This window comes from Colobus angolensis, unplaced genomic scaffold (assembly GCF_000951035.1).
Source record: "Colobus angolensis palliatus isolate OR3802 unplaced genomic scaffold, Cang.pa_1.0 Scaffold41, whole genome shotgun sequence".
Lineage (NCBI taxonomy): Eukaryota > Metazoa > Chordata > Mammalia > Primates > Cercopithecidae > Colobus > Colobus angolensis.
This window is the reverse complement of record NW_012117488.1, coordinates 12,550,307-12,570,313: the sequence shown is the minus strand read 5'-3', so window position 1 is coordinate 12,570,313 and position 20,007 is coordinate 12,550,307. Positions and strand designations below refer to the sequence as shown.

Here is a 20,007-nt window from a genome sequence, read left to right as displayed (position 1 = left end):
AAAAAAAAAGAATAATCTAAAAGTCTTTTTTACATTACGAGCACACTTTAGTAATGAATAACACCTTTTGTTCTGTGATTTGTGATTGTTCATGGGATTAAATCTTCATTCTCCCTGTCCCCCTGACTTGATTTCCTTGTTTTGACCTTCACTGTGGTCTGCCTTAGTGTTACTACTATATATAATTAGAATGCTCTGCAAAGACCGTAGATTCCCTCAGTGGACCAATTCTGTCTCATTTGACTGGAGCTATGCTAGATATGCAATATTTAGCCATCTTGTTTGCTTTCTCATTGCTGCCCACAATGAAAATCTATCCCGTGGCTATTGTTACAGCTACACCACCTAAGAATGCCTTGGCTCTGGAGAAGGCCTTCTAGTGAAAATTCTCCGCAGTTGTTAACTGATTAGTAAAGTAAGCAAATGAAAACAAACAAACAAACTGATTTAGAAAGGAATTTCCCAATGTTTGTCCATAGCCTAAAAAGGATTCTTACTTTTGACTCAATAGTTTCCATTTTTAAAATATATTCTAAAACATGCACGCACACACACACACACACACACACACACACACATACACACACACCAAATCCAGATTTTGATAAGTTGTATGCATCAAGGTATTTATAGCCACTTCAATTATAGTATTCAAATATTGCAAACAATTTTTTAATATAGAGTATATAGAGTGTCTGCCTGTGTCTCCTTAGCTGGAGTGCAGTGGTGCAACCTTGGCTCACTGCAGCCTCAGCCTCCTGGAGTGATCCTCCCACATTAGCCTCCTGAGTAGCTGGGACACAGGTGTGTGCCACCATGCATGGCTAATTTTTGTGTTTTTTTAAGACATGAGGTCTCACTGTGTTGCCCAGGCTGATCTAGAATTCCTGAGCTCAAGCAATCCTCCCACCTTGGCCTCTGAAAGTGCTAGGATTACAAGAGCGAGCCACAGCAGAGAGCCTGGAAACAATTTTTAAAACGAAAGCAAACAAAAAGGAAATAGTTCAGAAAATTATACCATGGAGAGTCAATGTCATATGTTCATAAAAAAATTGGTGATAGCAATATTAGGGCAAAATGGGAATACTGAGGTTTTTTTGGCCAATTTCAAAATGCTGTATCATGCTGTTCTTTTCTTTGAAAAAACAGGTTTGAATTCATACAATAAAACAAAATAAATGCATGATACATTTTAAACACAACAAATTATAAATTTATAATAAGACATGCAGTAGAATTATAAATTTATATTTTGCATTGAAATACAAACATAATGAACTATTTTCAGGGAACAAAAATAATAAAGTGAAAAATATATTTAATTACGCAACATTTAAAAGAAAATATTTGATCTTTTTTCAAGAAAAAGCACTATCTTCAAAAAAGTGTCTATATTGTCAACGTTAACTCATGAGTGTATTTTTGTGCAGATCATTACCTGCTGATGAAGAAGCCCTTTGTGATTCTGTATTAGTCAACAGAATGGTGCAGAGACAGACTATGAAATAACTCCAAATCCTTTGCTCTAAATAATTACCTTCAACGAATATAAAAATCTCAGTTGATAACCTTGGGGAGACATTTTAAATAAGATTTTAGGATTTTGTTTTCCTAATTTTGCAAACTCTCATTGATAACAAACTATACATTTTGTTTCATTACAAAGTGTATTTTCCTGTTCTGTCCTTTAATTTTATCATGAATAAATAAAAGTTTGGTGCAGACTTACCTTTATCAGTTTCCATTCTGATTTTTTCATAGTCTACTACTTTGAAATGTTTTTGAAATAGAATAAAAATTGTTCTTGAAAAAGAAGGTTTGCAATATCACAATACATCCGCCTATTTAGACTCATTAACATAGAACTGGCTAAATGAGTAATTGATTTGTCTTTTCACATTAATTATGTAATAGAGTCAATGATTTTATCTGAATAAAATAATGATGCAGATTTCAGATTTTTAAAATGCCAGCATGATGACTTAATGTTAATGAAACAATATTAGAGTATTGATTCCTAAAAATAGCGCTGAATACTGGAAAAACTGACCACAGTAAGTATTATAAACACCATTTTAAATGGTTCTTATAAACACTATTTAATGACATGGAAGATTATTAGGGTATAATTTTAAGTAAAGAACAGAAAGATATAAATTACATATGCAATGCTATTTATAATAATAAATACTGTATAGTAAATATTTGTTATGCACAAGCACAAGTGTGGTGATATTATATATATATATATGTTTTTGTCCATGGTTCCTGGCTCATTAACTCCCATGGCCCTTTTTATAATGCTGGGGAGCTTCAGGCCTTAGGAACAGTTCTCAGTAAACAGAGTCTTTCTCTCTCTCTGACCTCCTGCCCTCCTTTCACCTGCTCCTTTTTCTCTCCAAGGCAGAAATCTTCTCTTGCCCTTCTGTCTTAGAGTTGGCTGTAAAGAAATTCTCTGACCTATCTTGTAGGTCATAAGATCCCCACTTCAGAAAGGTTCCTGCCCCACACTCTGAAGGAAGGATGCTGCATGGAGAGGCCAAGAATCTAATCAGACAGGCTTTTCTGTGTTTCTCCATTCAGACTGTTAGTATTAGATCGTAGCCATTTTGTTCAATCACATATCAGGACAATTATCCATGCTTCATTTATGAAGTCTCCATAGAGGCCCAAGAGGACAGGGATAGGGGAGCTTCCGGATACCTGAACATGTGGAGTTTCATGGAAGGTAGCAGGCTCTGCTATCTCCAGGTAGATAGCATCCAAATTGAATTGGAGAACACCCAGCTAGTGTCTACAATAGAATTGACTACTTTCTTGCTCTGTGACAACACACACACACACACACACACACACAGAGAAGTCTTCTGTTTTGATTGTTGTGGTGTGAGAGAGTAGAGGGGGGAAAAAGTGTGAGTTTTTTGCCTTACAGAACCAGCCAGTTTAAAGCATTTGGTGGATGAAAATGTATGTTCATTTTGAGATAACTCCATGAAATAAGTATGCCTCACCATTTTTTCAAATGAAGATCTGAATATAGAAACAACTTAAGCACCTGTGGACATATGAATGGATAAAGAAAATGTGGTATATACATGTATGATGAAATACATTATTTGCCCATAAATTAGAAGAAAACCATGCTATTTGTGATGAAATGAATGAACCTAGAAGACACTATGCTAAGTGAAATAAGCCAGGAACAGAGAGACAAATATTGTATCATCTCACTTATACATAGAATCTAAAATAACCAAGCTCATAGAAACAGAGAGTAGAATGGTGGTTGCCAGGGGCTGGGACACGGAGAAATTGGGAAATAGGGAGATGCTGGTCACAGTACAATGTTTCAGTTATGCAGGATGAACAAATTATTGAGATCAAAGGTACCGCATGGTGACTATACGTAATATTACTGCATTATTGTATACTTGAAATTAGCTAAGAGAGTAGATATTCAATGTTCTCACACAAAGACCCAAAGGTAACCATGTGAAGTGATGAAGGTGTCAATTAATTTGTGTTAATTATGTCACAATGTATATTTATATCAAAACATCATCATATTGTGCACCTTAAAATACACTTTCGTCATTGTATCTTAATAAAGCTGGAGTAAAAAGAAAAGAAAGGCTTAACAGGAATAGAGTGAGTCTGATGTCATTTGCTAGTGAGTGGCAGTGAGGTGGTGCCTGGATCCCATCTCAAAGCCCTGGTTTCTACTGTCACATCAGCATTTTAAAATTGGTTTGCCTGCAACCCATAGCAAGAGATTTGTTTAGTATTTCAAACTCAGTACATGGGCACACACGTATAAGAACACACATGACGCTGTATAGATATGACACTAAAGAGTGCCATATCCTAACACACTCCTCCTTTTTAGCTTGTATCCTAACAATTTGGCACTGCATGTTGATGAAGTAGATCCACCTCTTCCTGTCAGAACAACAGGAAAACAAACTTCCTCTTTTCAGGAGTGGCCTTGAGACACAGACCAATATCTTGGCCAATTATTGTCAGAAAAACATCTATCAATTAAGGGAAAATCAGAGTTATTGTTTTACACCAAATCATCCGATATTTAAATAGATAAAACTGAAGAATGTTGTTCGATTTAACTTACTTATCTGGAGGTCTGTTTTCTGACTAACCACTCACATAGATCTCACTGTTCAAAATCAAATATGTTACAGGAAGCATGTTACTCAACGGGTAGAGATCAGAAATGCATAGATCTGAAGTTGAATTATGAGGAATTTGCCAGGCACTATCCTCAAGTACACCTGCTGCATAGCTCCTATGGATGCAAAATTCTGGCAGGATTTTAAATTTTAATAATCAATTCGTTTTTTCCTTCGTGTCTTGAATATTTATTGAACACCTAAGAGCAAGGCGCTGTGCAAGGTCTTAAGGTCTTAGGAATGTCATGGTGAAGAGGACAGTTGGGAGCCTTGCAAAGCTTATGATTTTGCTGTTTGTATTTGTTATGTTTTAACTATAATCCTAGCACCTAGAACTGGTTACTTGGCTTTGCCCTTTAAAGGTCTAAAACAGTTTCCAAAACTAAACTTCTCCACTTCTCTTCCCCTATTTCCTCCTCCAAACAGAACAAAAAAGAAACAAAAAACCCCAAACAAAACAAAACCCCGATATGGTTTGAATCTGTGTCTCCCTCACAAATCTCATGTTCAATTTTAATCCCCCGTGTTGAAGGTGGGGCCTGGTCGAAGGTAATTGAATCATGGAGGTGGTTTCTCATGGTTTAACACCATCCCACTTGGAGCTATTATTGCAATAGTGCGTTCTCATGAGATGTAGTTGTTTCAAAGTGTGTGGCACCTCTCCCCTCTCTTGCTCCTGCCCTGACCATGTCAGATGTGCCTGCTTCTCCTTTGCCTTCCACCATGATTATAAGTTTCCTAAGACCTCCCCAGAAGCAGAAGCCACTATACTTCCTGCACAGCCTGCAAAACCGTGAGCCAGTTAAACCTCTTTTCTTTATGAATTACCCAATCTCAGGTATTTTATTTATATCACTGTGAGAATGAACTGAAATCTGAAACTGAATTGCATATACTTCCACCTTTAAGTCATAAGCAATTCTGTCCTGTTACTTGAAACACAATCCTTTCAATTACCCTTGACTTCTCTCTCACACCCATCAGCAAATTCTGTGAGCTCTACCTTTTTGTTGTTATTATTGAGACATGGTATCACTCTGTTGACTAGGCTGGAGTGCGGTAGCAGCAGGACAGTTCATTGCAGCCTCCACCTCCTAGGCTCAAGGGTTTCTCCCATCTCAGCTTCCCAAGTAGGTGGGACTACAGGCACACATCACCACACCCAGGTAATTTGTGTATTTTTTGTAGAGACAGGGTCTCACTGTATTGCCCAGGCTGACCTCCAACTCCTGCACTCAAGGATTCCCCCCACCTCAGCCTCCCAAAGTGCTAGGATTACAGGCATGAGCCACTCTGCCTGGCCCATGAACTCTATCTTCACAATCTATTCAAAATCGCTTCATTGTTTACTACCACTACGACCTTGGTCCTGGTTCAAGCCACCATTATTGCTTTCCTGGATTTCCCCATCTGTCTCTTACCTAGACTTTCTACTCCCAGTTTTGGCCCCATATAGTCCATGCTCAACACAGCAGTCAGAGTAATCGTTTTAAGATATAAATTGTGTCATGACACTGCTGTAGTCAAAATTGTCTAATGACAATTCATGTTCATTCAGAATTGAAGCCAAAGCTCTGCCACTGACCCACAGATCCCTACGTAACCTGAACTCACCTGTGTCTGTTTAACTTCACCTTCTATAATTCCTCTTGCCCCACCTCCAAACTCAGTTCAGTTCTACTAGTGCAAGTGCTGGTCTCCTGGAGGACTTCAGGTTCCACCCTAATTTTCACATGACGTTGTCTATTCTCAGTCACCAGCTTAGCATTGGCACATGGCTTTTGCACTTCAGGTATCTGCTTAAATGTTACCTTATAAACGGACCCTTTCTGACAACACTATTAAAAAAAAAAAACACAGTCTTAAATTTGTCATTCCTTTTCCAAGTTCTTCATTTTCTCCACTGAATTTACTACCATCTGAGAAAATACATAGTTTTGTGTATATAAGTGTTTATAAACTGAAACTCATTGTTAAAGTTTATTACTATAAAATGATACAGATTAAAATTAGTTCAGGGGAGAGACACATGAAGGTCAGTTCAGGAGAGTTCAAATGTGAAGATTCTAGTTGTCCATTTTCAGTAGATGTGACCTCCACCTCCCGGGTTTAGACGATTCCCTCGGATACTAGCAACGTCAAGCCTCCAGGATTCAATCCTCCCTGGTAGCTGGGATTACAGACTTGCACCATGATGCCCGGCTAATTTTTTGTATTTTTAGTAGAGATCGGGTTTTGTCATGTTGGCCAGGCTGGTCTTGAACTCCTGGCCTCAAGGGATCCACCCGGCTTGGCCTCCCAAACTGTTGGGGTTACAGGCATGAGCCACCATACTCGGCCAACTATAACACTTATAAGCTGAGCAATCTTTTCCGTGACTTAGTTTCTTCATCTTTAAAATGAATAATGAAAATTTATTGCCTCTAAGATAGTCACAAAATTATGAGGGATATGTTGGGCAATTAGAATTTTTAATAAGCACTTTGTGTTAAATCTTCCTGTTGTTCCAAGAAAGGTGGTTTTTCAGTAGAAGGTAATAAAGACAGAATTAAAAATAATTTCATTCAAATTAATTTGTAATATTTACCCAAAGGATATGTTTTAAGACAAAAATAATTTGTCTTGACTGATTAAAAAATTATGTTAGAATAGTCCTAAAACAACTTTCAAGTATTTAAAAGTCTTCCCACATAGAAAACATCAAGCCCAGATAATTTTATATGTGAGCTTAATCAAATTTTTAAAGAATATATCATTTAAATCCATTTTATATGAATATTGAGAATGGGGGAAGAAAAGCAACCTAGCCTATAAGATTTGCACAACATGGAAACCAAAATTAAGCAAAAATAGTGTAAAAAAAAGATAAATGTCAAATCCTGTAGTGTATAAGAAAATAAAAATCCGTTGATGTATAGGAAAAATCCAGTTTTAATTTATCCCAAGAATTCAAGTTGAGACAACTATGACCTTAGAAAACTTTCAAGTGAATTTATCACCCTACATGGCTAAAAGGGAAAAAATGCAATCTCCTCAATAGATACAGAAAAGAATTGTTTCATGAAACTCAATGTTCATTTCTAATTTCTAAAATAAAGGATGATATTTTAAAACATCTTTAGAATGATAAAGTGTTAAATGTAAGCATCTATAGAAACTATCAGTCTCAATAGAAAACGTTAGTCATATTGCTTTAAAATCAGGAAAAAGATGAGACCCGGTGCGGTGGCTCATGCCTGTAATCCCAGCACTTTGGAAGGCTGAGGTGGGTGGATCCGCTGAGGTCAGGAGTTAGAGACCAGCCTGGTCAACATGGTGAAATCCCGTCTCTACTAAAAATACAAAAATTAGCCAGGTGTGGTGGTGCATGCCTGTAATCCCAACTACTCGGTAGGCTGAGACAGGAGAATCGTTTGAACCCAGGAGGCAGAGGTTGCAATGAGTCGAGATCAGACCACTGCACTCCAGCCTGGGTGAAAGAGTGAGACTCCATCTCAATAAATAAATAAATAAAATCAGGAAAAAGACAAAAATGACTTTTATTTTCACTTCTTTGAAACATTGTACTGAAAGCCTGGCAGAGTAAGAAAAAGAAGTACGGCCAGGTGTGGTGGCTCATGCCTGTAATCCCAGCACTTTGGGATGCCAAAGCGGGCAGATCACTTGAGATCGGGAGTTCAAGACCAGCCTGACCAACATGATGAAACCCAATCTATAATAAAAATATAAAAATTAGGCCGGGCACAGTGGCTCACGCCTGTAATCCCAACAGTTTGGGAGGCTGAGGTGGGTGGATCACCTGAGGTCAGGAGTTCGAGACTAGCCTGGCCAAAATGGCAAAACTCCGTCTCTGCTAAAAATATAAAGATTAGCTGGACTTGATGGCATAGGCATGTAATCTCAGCTACTTGGGAGGCTGAGATAGGAGTACTGCTGGAACCCAGGAGGCGGAGGTTGCAGTGAGCTGAGATCGTGCCATTGCACTACAGCCTGGGCGAAAAGAGTGAGACTCCGTCTCAAAAAAAAATAAATAAATAAAAATAAGTAAAAAGCAAAATATTAGCCAGGCATGATGGCACACCCCTGTAATCCCAGCTACTGGGGAGGCTGAGGCAGGAGAATTGCTGAACCTGGAAGGCTGATATGGCAGTGAACCGAGATCACCCCACTGCCCTCCAGCCTGGATGACAGGACAAGACTCCGTCTCAAAAACAAAAAAAAAACAAAAAAAAGGAAATGAAAGAAAAAGAGGTACAACATGTTAGGATCGAAAAGAATAAACAAAGCTTCTATTATGTAAATATTATTATATATGTATGTAATGTGTAAATTATTCCAAATAATAAGAAAGATTGACAAAATAGATTGATTACAGACTCAACACTTAAAAGTCAAATGCATTTTGTTCCATTAAAAAATACCACTTGGGCCAGGTGTGGTGGCTCACACCTCTAATCCCCGCACTTTGGGAGGCTGAGGTAGGCAGATTATGAGGTCAAGAGATTGAGATCATACTTGCCAACATGATGAGTCCCCATCTTACTGAAAAATACAAAAATAAGCTGGGCGTGGTGGTGTGTGCCTGTAGTTCCAGCTACTAGGGAGGCTGAGGCAGGAGAATTGCTTGATTCCAGGAGGCAGAGGTTACAGTGAGCCGAGATCATGCCACTGCACTTCAGCCTAGCGACAGAACTTCAGCCTGGCGACAGAGCAAGACTCCATCTCAAAAAAAAAAAAAAGGAAAAAAAAAAGAAACCCTTATACCGTTAACAAAAAATGTAGGTAACAGTATATATAATAAAAATTGGAAGGCCTGTATAGAAAATATTATGAAATATAATGGAAGTCATTAAATGAAACTTAAAAGAACAGTGAGATATACTGAGTTTGAGCCTGCCATTTCTCCACAAACAGATCCACAGACTCAATAAAGTTCCAAACAAAATCTCAATAGAGTTTGAAAAAACAGCAGAAATGTCCTGAGGTTGGTAAGCAGTGAGATGCCTGACATTACCAAGTGGTGGTGTGGATGTAAATCAAGGGAAAGTGTATATTTTGCTTTATTGACTTAGCCAAAAAAAAAGTCTAACCCTCAGCAATTATATTTCTAGACATATAAGCCAAGAAACTTGCATACCTGCCCCGGGAGACAAATAAAAAGTGGGTTATAGCAGCTTTGTTTGTAGCACTGTAAACAAACAAAAAATAAAAACAAAAAATTGAAACGGGCGGATTGTTACAGGTCCAGAGGTCCAGCTGTCGCGTACCTAAGATGCCGCGTGGAAGCCGAAGCCGCACCTCCCGCATGGCCCCTCCGGCCAGCCGGGCACCTCAGATGAGAGCTGCACCCAGGCCGGCACCTGTCGCTCAGCCACCAGCAGCGGCACCCCCATCTGCAGTTGGCTCTTCTGCTGCTGCACCCCGGCAGCCAGGTCTGATGGCCCAGATGGCAACCACTGCAGCTGGCGTGGCTGTGGGCTCTGCTGTGGGACACACACTGGGTCACGCCATTACTGGGGGCTTCAGTGGAGGAAGTAATGCTGAGCCTGCAAGGCCTGACATCACTTACCAGGAGCCGCAGGGAACCCAGCCAGCACAGCAGCAGCAGCCTTGCTTCTATGAGATCAAACAGTTTCTTGAGTGTGCCCAGAACCAGGGTGACATCAAGCTCTGTGAGGGTTTCAGTGAGGTGCTGAAACAGTGCCGACTTGCAAATTGATTGGCCTAATCAAGAAGTTCAACCTGGAGAGATGGAAAATCAGCTCTCATATCTTAAGTTAATTTAGTATAAAAATAGAATTGATAGTGAAGGTACAAAGTGTAACCATCACTTAAACCTCTCCTGTCATTGCTAGCTTCCTTGCTTCAGAACTGAAATGGAAGGGGGCGTGTTCCTACTTTGTAGAATTTGGGACTGGGCAAAATGTGTTACCTCCTTAAACTAGCTGTTATGATTTTATTCTTTGTGAGTTAATTAGAATAAAGTCATTTTCTTCCAAAAAAAAAAACAATGGAAACGACCTCCATGAATATATGGAGAACTAAAAATTAAACCGAAGTATATTCAAATAACGTAATATTTTTCAGTAATGTAAAGAAATAAAGGTATAAATCTTAGAAACAATAAAGAAAGAGAAAAAGAAAAAGAGAACGAGAAAAAAGAAGATAACATGAGGTATAATACCATTTTTATAAATTTCAAAAACAAATAAACTGATTTGTTGTTCAGGGATAGATACATGCGTGCTAAAATCATTAATAGAAAAAGCACACACAAGAAAATTTAGGGTACTGGTACTTCTGGGTGAAAAATTAAAAGTAAGAGATACAGGAGGATTAGTACATATAGTGGTATCTGGTTTACTATTACGCTTTAAAATGTGTAAGTGTTTATACATGGTCTTTCATCTGTATCAAATACCTTATAATACAAATAATTTACAAAATTTTATAAACAATGTAGATGTGAGTAACTAATCCTTGCTAAAGTTAAAGAGGCTCTGTGTTCTAGAACTATTAAAATCTTACTATATAACTTATTTTTCCTGTACTGTTGACCCAGGCTATACTCCCTCTCTTTAAAACTCTTACAGCATTTATCATAGTTATATCCACTCAGCAGGCAGCCAGTGAATATTAAATGATAGCAATTATGACATTTATACTTACGTTAATTTCTATTGTGTTCTTTAGGTTGATGTTACTTGGACGATTTGTTCTCTCATTTAGCTATTCTAGTGAGGTGGAATTGCAATAAGTCAGAGTTTTTTAGTTCATGTCAGTGTAAGTCCCATGATTAATTACACATAAAGAACAACTTACTTTCAGTGCAATACATTTCACACCTGACCTTTTTATTAGAATCTATATATTTTTTAAATTAAACACCTTTAAACTAGAAATTACAAGGTACTTCATGAATATTGACTCATTGGGTCCCATAAAATTTCAAGAGAGGCTGTTAATATTACTATCCTAATATAAATCTAAAAATCTTAATTTTTATAAAGGTGTGTAATTGGAAGTAAATTAGGCATAAGTTGTTATAGGAGTGGTTTCAAGTATTTGGTAAATGAATTATTAATCCTTCCAAATACTTTGTCTGCACTCAGTCTATTAAAAAGCAGTGTCAACATTTCTTGACAAGGAAATTTGATATTGTTGTATAAAAATTATAAACACCTTAATATATTATTGCAACACTCAAAAATTAAACACTAAAATTATTATCTCTAGGGCACAGAGATGCCACACTCTGGCTAATTACTGACATGTTCTTCCTAAGAGCCATAATCCACATGTAGAGCACAGGCTTTGCATTCAGAAAGTCTAGTTTTGAATCTTACTTTTGATACTTACAAGTTCTGTGATGCTGGGTGACTGAGCTTTGCTTTTGTCAGGGAATATAAAGATTATATCTGCCTCATAGTTTTGCTATAAGCATTAAATGAGATGATGCATATCAAGCACAATTCCAGCATGTAGTAATTGTGAATAATGGTAGCAATTCTCAGTCATTGTTTCATAATAAACCTGCAAATGCTAATGTGGAGTATGTCCACCTAGACCCATCTTTATGATAGAATTGATTAATAAAGACAAAAATTTAGATTAAAAAATTTACCTTTCTGAAAAGAAATAGACTTCAGCTGACAGATTGTGTTTGAGACAAAATTTTGAAATAGTAATTCAGTCTCTATCCTAATTTCACTTCTACTTTTGTCATTCCTTTGATTTGAACCCTTTGCTAGGTCTCCTGCTTCCAGTACTTTCTCAAACACCAATTACCCTTCTTTACATCTAACCACTCACATTATGCATTATTACATTAGCTAATAAAGACTGAACCCTTGCAAAGATGTCTACACTTTTTTTGTTTGTTTGTTTGTTTGAGATGGAATCTCACTCTGTCCCCCAGGCTGGAGTGCAGTGGCGCAATCTCAGCTCACTGCAACCTCTGCCTCCTAGGTTCAGGCAATTCTTGTTGTCTCAGCCTCCTTAGTAGCTAGAATTACAGGCATGTGCCACCACATCCTGCTAGTTTTTGTGTTTTTAGTAGAGACGAGGCTTCACCATGTTGGCCAGGCTGCTCTCAAACTCCTAATCTAGGTGATCTGCCCTTGCTGGCCTCCCAAAGTGCTGGGATTAGAGGTTTCAGCCACCACATATCTGAACTTTGGTATCAACACACAAGAGACTGAATAACTTAGGTTGAAATTTTATGACTGGACAGATCATTAGATGACATGTCATCACTTTGAGTTGCCTGTTCAATCTTTCTCTTGTGTTTTTGAGTTGCTTTAAGTGTTGATAGTGAGGTGACTAGGATAGTTACACGTACATATTGATATGGTTTGGATTTGTGTCCCTGCCCAAATTGCATGTTGAATTAAATACCCAATGTTGGAGGAGGGACCTGGTGAGAGGTAATTGGATCATGGGGGTGGACTCCCCATTGCTGTTCTCATGATACTAAGTGCATTTTCATGAGATCTGGTTGTTTAAAATTATGTAGCAACTTCCTATTCTCTCTTCTTTTCCAACCATGTAAGACATCCCTGCTTTCCCTTTGTCGTCTGCCATGATTTTCAGTTCCCTGAGGCCTCTCTGGCCATGCTTTCTATACACGCTGTGGAAATGTGAGTCAATTAAATCTCTTTTCTTTACAAATTACCCAGTCTTAGGCTGTTCTTTATAGCAAAGCCAGAATGTACTAATAGAGAACATTGGTACTAGGAGTAGGGTATTACTCTAAAGATGCCTGTAAATGTGGAAGCAACTTTGAAACTGAATAATAGGCAGAGGTGGGAAGAATGTGGAGGGCTAGGAAGAAGACAGGAAGATGAGGGAAAGTTTGGAACTTCCTAGACTTGTTAAATTGTTGTGACCAAAATGCTGCTAGCAATATGGACAATGAAGCCCAGGCTGAGAAGGTCTCAGAAGAGATGAGGAACTTATGGAAAACTGGAGCAACTGTTACTTTTATTATTCATTAACAAAGAGGTTGGAGGCATTGCTCTTCTGCCCTAGAAATATGTGAAACTTTGAACTTGAGAGAGATGACTTAGGGTATCTAGCAGAAAAAATTTGTATTCAGTAAAGTTTTCAATATGTAGCCTGGCTGCTTCTAACAGCATAAGCTTATATGCATGAGCAAAGAGATGATCTGAAACTGAAATATATTTAAAAGTAAAGCAGACCATAAAAGTTTGGAAAATTTACAACCTGGCCATGTAGTAGAAAAGAAAATCCCATTTTCAAGGGGAAGAATTCAAGCAGGCTGCAGGAATTTGCCAAAGGGTGGAGGAGCCAAATGCTAATAGCCAAGACAATGGGGTAAAAACCTTAAAGGCACATCAGAGACTTTTGCATCAGCCTCTTCAGTCACAGGTCCAGAGGCCTAGGAGGGAAAAATGGTATCATGGGCCGGGCCAAGGGCCCTGCTACACTGCACGACTTTGGGACACTGCTCCCTGCATCCCAGCTGTTCCAGCTCTTACAGTAGCTAAGAGGGGCCCCTCTTAGATACATTGCAGGCCACTGCTGCAGAGGGTTCAAGCCATAAGCATTGGTGGCTTCCATGTGATGTTAAACCTGCAGGTATGAGAAGGGCAAGATTTGAGACTTGGGAGCCTCTGCCTAGAGCCTGAAGGATGTATGAAAATGCCTGCATGTCCAGGCAGAAGTCTGCTGCAGATGTGGAGCCCTCATAGATAACCTCTACTAGGGCAGTGAAGAGGGGAAATATGGGATTGGAGTCCACACACAGAGTCCCAACTGGGGCACCTGCCTAATGGAGCTGTGGGAAGAGGGTCACCATCCTCTAGACCCCAGAATGGTAGATCCACAGAGAGTTTGCACCATTGTGCCTGGAAGAACTACAAACACTCAATGGTAGGCCTTGAGAGCAAGCTTGGGATCTGAGCCCTGCAGAGCCACAGGGGCAAAACTGCCCAAGACCTTGGAATCCCACTTCTTGCAGCAGTGTGGCCTGGATATGAGACATGGAGTCAAAGTAGGTTAGTATGGAGAATTAATATTTAATGACTGCCTTGCTGGGTTGTGAACTTTCATGGGGCCTGTAACACTTTGTTTTGGCTGATTTCTCCTTTTGGAGAAGGAATATGTACCCAATGCCTATACCCTCATTGTACCTTGGAAGTCACTAACTCTTTGGATTAACAGTCTCATAGGTAGAAGGGACTTAACTTGTCTCAGATGAGACTTTAAGTTAATACTGAAATGAGGTAAGAATTGGGGACTATTGAAGAGTTATAATTGTATTTTGCAATGTGAGAAAGACATGAAATTGGAGAATTGCCAAGGGCAGAATCATACAGTTTGGATTTGTGTCCCTGCACAAATCTCATGTCAAATTATAATTCCTGATGTTAGAGGAAGAGCCTGGTGGGAGATGATTGGATCATGGAGGCAGACTTCCCCCTTACTATTCTTGTGATAGTGAATGGGTTCTCAGGAGATCTGGTTGTTTAAAGGTGGGTGGCACCTCCTCCTTCTGTCTCTTTCTCCTTCTGCAGTCATGTAAGACTTGACTGTTTCCCTTTTGCCTTCTGTCATGATTATAAGTTTCCTGAGGTCTTCAAGCCATGCTTCTTGTACAGCCTATGGAACTGCGAGTCAATGAAACCTTTTTTCTTTTTTACAGGTTACTCAGTCTTAGGTAGGTAGGTCTTTATAGCAATGTGAGAACAGACTCACACATACATACACACACACACACACACACACAAATTATTTTGATCAATTGGTAAAGTTAAGTCATTTAGCTTGCAAATGCAAAATATAACTCTGAGTAAACTTTGGACTGTGTTCAGTTAAAGCAACCTCCCCAAGTTTTGCACATTTTCTAAAAATGTGTGCACATTTTTAGGTTTCTCCTGAACTTTTCCCAGGATCTTTCTGCCTACATGTTTCTTCTAATGTTGTCCTGTATCATCTCATGCAGCCGTTCCTAATGCAATGACTGATTAGAAAAACAGAAGTATCCTGACTGACTGTATTCACCCTTCCAACTTGGGCTGGATAGGGTTGGTTTCTGCCTTGGGAAACTTCTATGTTCTGGCAATGCCTCACCTATAGATATCCTTCTCTGGGCTGATTTCCCTACAAATTTCTCAGAGATTGAGACACTTTATTCTTCTTTCACAGCATATTAAAAATACTTTTATTACAGCATATCTATGCCATGTTGAAAATGTACATTAACTATCTCATTTTTTAAAGTGATCTCCCAAGTTTCTGAGCTATATCTTTCCATTTCTGTGTCTTAAGAGTCTTGTAGAGGAGGTTCTCTACATGCAGTAAAGTTTGTGAAAGATTAAAAAATTGACTTTCCTCTATCCAAAGTGTCACCAGTAGAGGGTCGTGACTGCAAGTTGTCCAGTTCCTTGGTGTTTTGAACAAAGAATTGGACACAATGCCCTGCAAAGCAAAGAAAGAATGAAGCAGCAAAAGAATGAAAGCAGGGATTTATTGAAAATCAAAGTACACTCCACAGTGTGGGAGCAGACCTGATCAAGGGCTCAAGGGCCCGGATAGAGAATCTTGTTGAGTGCAAATACCCCCCAGAAGTTTCCCATTGGCCACTTCATGCTCACCTTATGTAAATGAAGTGGTAACCCACAATCAGTCTGATTGGTTGCAGAAAGCAGCCAAACAAAGGCTGAAATGAAGTTACCAACGTCACACTCCTGTGCAAACATCTCATTGGTTGCAAGAAGCAACCAATCAGAGGCTAGGGTAAAGTTACAAAGCTATACTTTGTATGCAAATGAAGGCTCATCACAATCAATCTGATTGGTTGTGGACAGCAACCATTCAGAGGGTGGAGTGAAGTTACAAAGCTGCAAAGGAAGATTCTACCCACAATCAGTCTGATTTGCTGGGGACAACCAATTTCTCATCCGCCACAAAGTAAGAAATGGGGTTTGCAAATGGAGTAGTCTCTGATCCTTTTGTTACTTAGGTGTGAAAAGTGAGGATTTTCCTTTCAATTCAGTTCTATGAAGTTGGTGTGGAACAGCCTTTGGTTCCCTGCCTCCACACCCAATTCTCCTAACTCAAAATCAGGTTTCCCTTTTGTAATTTTGGCAAGTATGATAATTTATTATACACATTTGTCTCTCGAGGTCTTCTTAAACACACATGGGCTTGAAATAACACTTTCTAAACACTAATAGCTATTGAAAAGCAAATAAAATAAAATAAAATAGAACTAATCAAATTTATCTGCGTTTTAAACTTTTAGATTCTGAACTTAGACTTGTATTTATTTCTAAAATGTTTGAATGGAAAGAAAAGAAATATTTACCAGACACTTAGGCAGTGAAAAGTCAGTATTTGCCAAAATATCGGTCAAATGATCCAAAAAAAGTTAAATAATTCTTAATTTACTTAAATTAAGAGAACAACAGTTAAAACATTTAGGGCTAACTATACCTAAATAAATTAAAATATATGCACATAAAAATATACATGTATGGGTACTTTATTTTCAGCAACCAACTGAGAAACTCCTGTTTAGGCAAGATTCTACCCAGTCAGAAGTTTGATTGATAAGCCATCTTCATGAAATACATAACTCACTGTGTGTGTGTGTGTGTGTGTGTGTGTGTGTGTGTAGAGCGAGAAAGACAGAGAGAGAGAGAGAGAGAGAGAGAGAGAGAGAGAGACTGCTGGTTTTGAAAGTGGAATGCTGATAGTTCCACTATTTCAAGTACTGATAACCTTGTAAGGTAAAAATAGTGACAGTTTAATCAGATCTAACAAAAATTTAACCAAACAAAGAATTTTCAAGCTCTTTTTTTGAAACAAGGTTTTACGTAATATACTTACATTCATTACAAATCTCATTCAAGAATACAGGTAATGGTACTCTAAAGTCAGTAAGTGAAAAATCAAGTAATTTCTAAGTCAGGGGTTAAGTTTCTTTCTTCCCTTTGACCTGAGGTACTCTGAGACTTGTACATTTTTTCACTTCTTCACCTTTTAAGTAATACAGTTTAATTTCAACATATTAAAATCATTCGCGAAAATGCTCTTCCAAAGCATTTACAAAAGCTTCTGTTTACTAGTGTTTTAGTCATAATTTCAATTTGCTAACTTCCTTTGCAATACGACTTTAGTTTCAATGTTTCCTCTTAAATCACCACGTCTTTCATGATAAATTGTTGTGATTTAAAAAAAAAGTGCTTCCTCTGCTGGGGAGAAGTAACTATTCATTTCGCTAATGTACTTCACATCTGTCATTTGCACTCCCTAAATACTTTGTCATAGCACAAAATAGAAACCTTACAGAGTAGGTCTATGAAGTATGTTTTTATTTTCGGTCACTATCTATGATGTAATTTGGAACAGTGGAATGATTAGATCAGTCTTTTCTTTTTTTCTATCAGTACCGGAGACAAAGCGTGTTAACTATAGAAATGTCAACTTTCATATTCCCTGATAAACTGAGCACTATTTCCAGGATTTATTCTAAACTCGGGCTTTGAGGGTGGGGACTGACCCTTATGTGCCCATTCATACAGAGTTAAGTAAGTATTTGTGGTTGATAAGGATTATCTATTTTCTATTGACTTGGAGAAATTGTATTTGCAGTCGATTTAAAAGAAAAAGCTGCCAGAGGAAATTTGGGTGTAACCCTGTCAATTCAGTTAATTTAAGACTGAGAGTTATATATAAAGGAAGGAAGCAGATATCAACTCTTAAAAAAGACATTTACATTATCCAGAATAGTGCTCATAAATATTACATATTCAAATATATCTTAATAAGTGAATGTTGAGTAATGAATGACATAAAATATTTTCTACTAAATAAAACTTTACCATAATATTAAAATATATTTGGCAGGAAAAATCCAAAAGAGAGTATCTCTGTTAGGAGATTGCATTATCTTTTATTCTTTATTTTCTTTTATCAAATGATGCAGCCAAAGAGAGAGATCTGAATAAGATATAATGCAAGTATAGAAACAGAAGTCCAGGAAGTCATCTTAATTTTATGGATTTATTTGTACAGTCTTGCTCTGTCACCAAGGCTGGAGTGCAGTGGTGTGGTCATAGCTCGCTGCAGCCTTAAACTCTTGGGCTCAAGGGATCATCCCATCTCAGATGCCCAAGTAGCTAGAACTACAAGTACATGCCACCATGCCCAGATAATTTTGTGATTTTATTTTTTGTAGAGATGGGGTCTTGCTTTGTTGCCTAGGGTAGTCTTAAACTCCAAGCAACCCTCTCACTTTGGCCTTCCATAGCACTTGGATTAGGGATGTGAGTCACCATGCCTGGTCATCTTAATTGTTTCCAATAAACTGTACATTTAAACTACTTAACCTAGGAAATATTTAACGAAATTAAGAGAAAAATATTTTTTTAATTACTTAAGGCCCATCATAAAGAAATTAAAATATATGTGAATGGAAATTTACACATAAAGGTATTTTTGTTTTCAGCATCTAAATGAGAAATTCCTGTTTAGGTAGAAATTGTCAGAAGTTTGAAAAACCATCTTCATAAAAGTACACATTAATAACCTAGTATTGTGTGTATGTGCATATATATATACACACATACATACATATATATGTATACACACACATATATATATGTATGAGTGTGTGTGTGTAGACAACTCATTTTGAAAGTGGGATGCTAACACTTCTGCTATTTCCAGCATGAGTCATTTAGAGGTAAAGACAGTGACTCATCAGATTTAACAAAAATTTAGCCAAAAACCTAAACTTTCAAGATCCCTTTTTGAAACAAGATTTTTACATAATACACTATCATTATTTATTAATCTCACTCAAGAATAAAGATAATAATGCTCTAAAGTCATCTCAATAAGAAATCAATAAAATATTGTTCATTGTATCTTTATTTCATCTTTTAAAATCTGCTTTTGTTTATCTTTATGTTGTATTTAAGAGAGATTAATCCTATATGGGATTATATATAAATATATGTATATTTGGTATTAAAAATGAAATGGATATATAAGTCTAATAATAGAATTCTGTAGGTAACTGATACAGAACTAACTATAGAAAATGGATAGAGCTTCAGAACTTGAGAGGAGCTTGTGAAGAGATAAAAAGAAGCCTCAAAACGTCCTGAAATTCATATGGAGAGAATGGGCAAACATTATGCTAAGTGCAATAAGCCAAATACAGAAAGACAAATACCACATATTTTCACCTACATGTGGAACGTAAAACAATAGAATTCACAGAAACAAAAAGTAGGATGGTGGTTACCAGCAACTGGGAGGTGGGGGAATGGAAGGATTATAGTCAAAGGGTACAAAGCCTGAGGTAGGAGGGATACGTTTTATTTATTTTTAGATGAATTGCACAGCCTGGTGAATGTAGTTGATAATTGAGTCCTGTATGTTTCAATGACGCTGAGAGTAAATTTCTAATGTGCTCGTCAACAAATGTTAAATATTTGAAGTGATGAATATGCTAATTAGCTTAATTTACTCTTTCCATGTTGTATTAAAAAAGCGGAACACCACTTTTATAATTATATACAACTGTAATATGCGTATAACAAAAATAAAAATTAGAAAACCTTTCTGAAATCGTGTGTAAATCTAAGTGTATGTGCTGACCTGGATGTTTCTAAAGAAAGCCTTCAGAGCTGTCATGACAGCTGAAAAATAGTGACCCCTTTTGGCTTAAAAACAGGCATATTATTCAATACCTTACAGATTTATACTGAAGAATATTTAAATATATGAGAAACAAATATTTGGTATCTGTTAAGACATTTGAACAAAATAAATTGGATTTACTGTA

General features: G+C 37.6%; 1 protein-coding gene across 1 annotated transcript; it reads left to right on the top strand.

Annotated features, from left to right (window-relative positions):
• The first annotated feature begins 9,415 nt into the window (after positions 1-9,415).
• On the top strand, positions 9,416-10,195 carry LOC105521829 (coiled-coil-helix-coiled-coil-helix domain-containing protein 2, mitochondrial). Its single transcript, XM_011956154.1, has one exon. The coding sequence runs from the start codon at positions 9,457-9,459 to the stop codon at positions 9,901-9,903; it is 447 nt and encodes a 148-aa protein (XP_011811544.1). The 5' UTR covers positions 9,416-9,456; the 3' UTR covers positions 9,904-10,195.
• Positions 10,196-20,007: the final 9,812 nt, after the last annotated feature.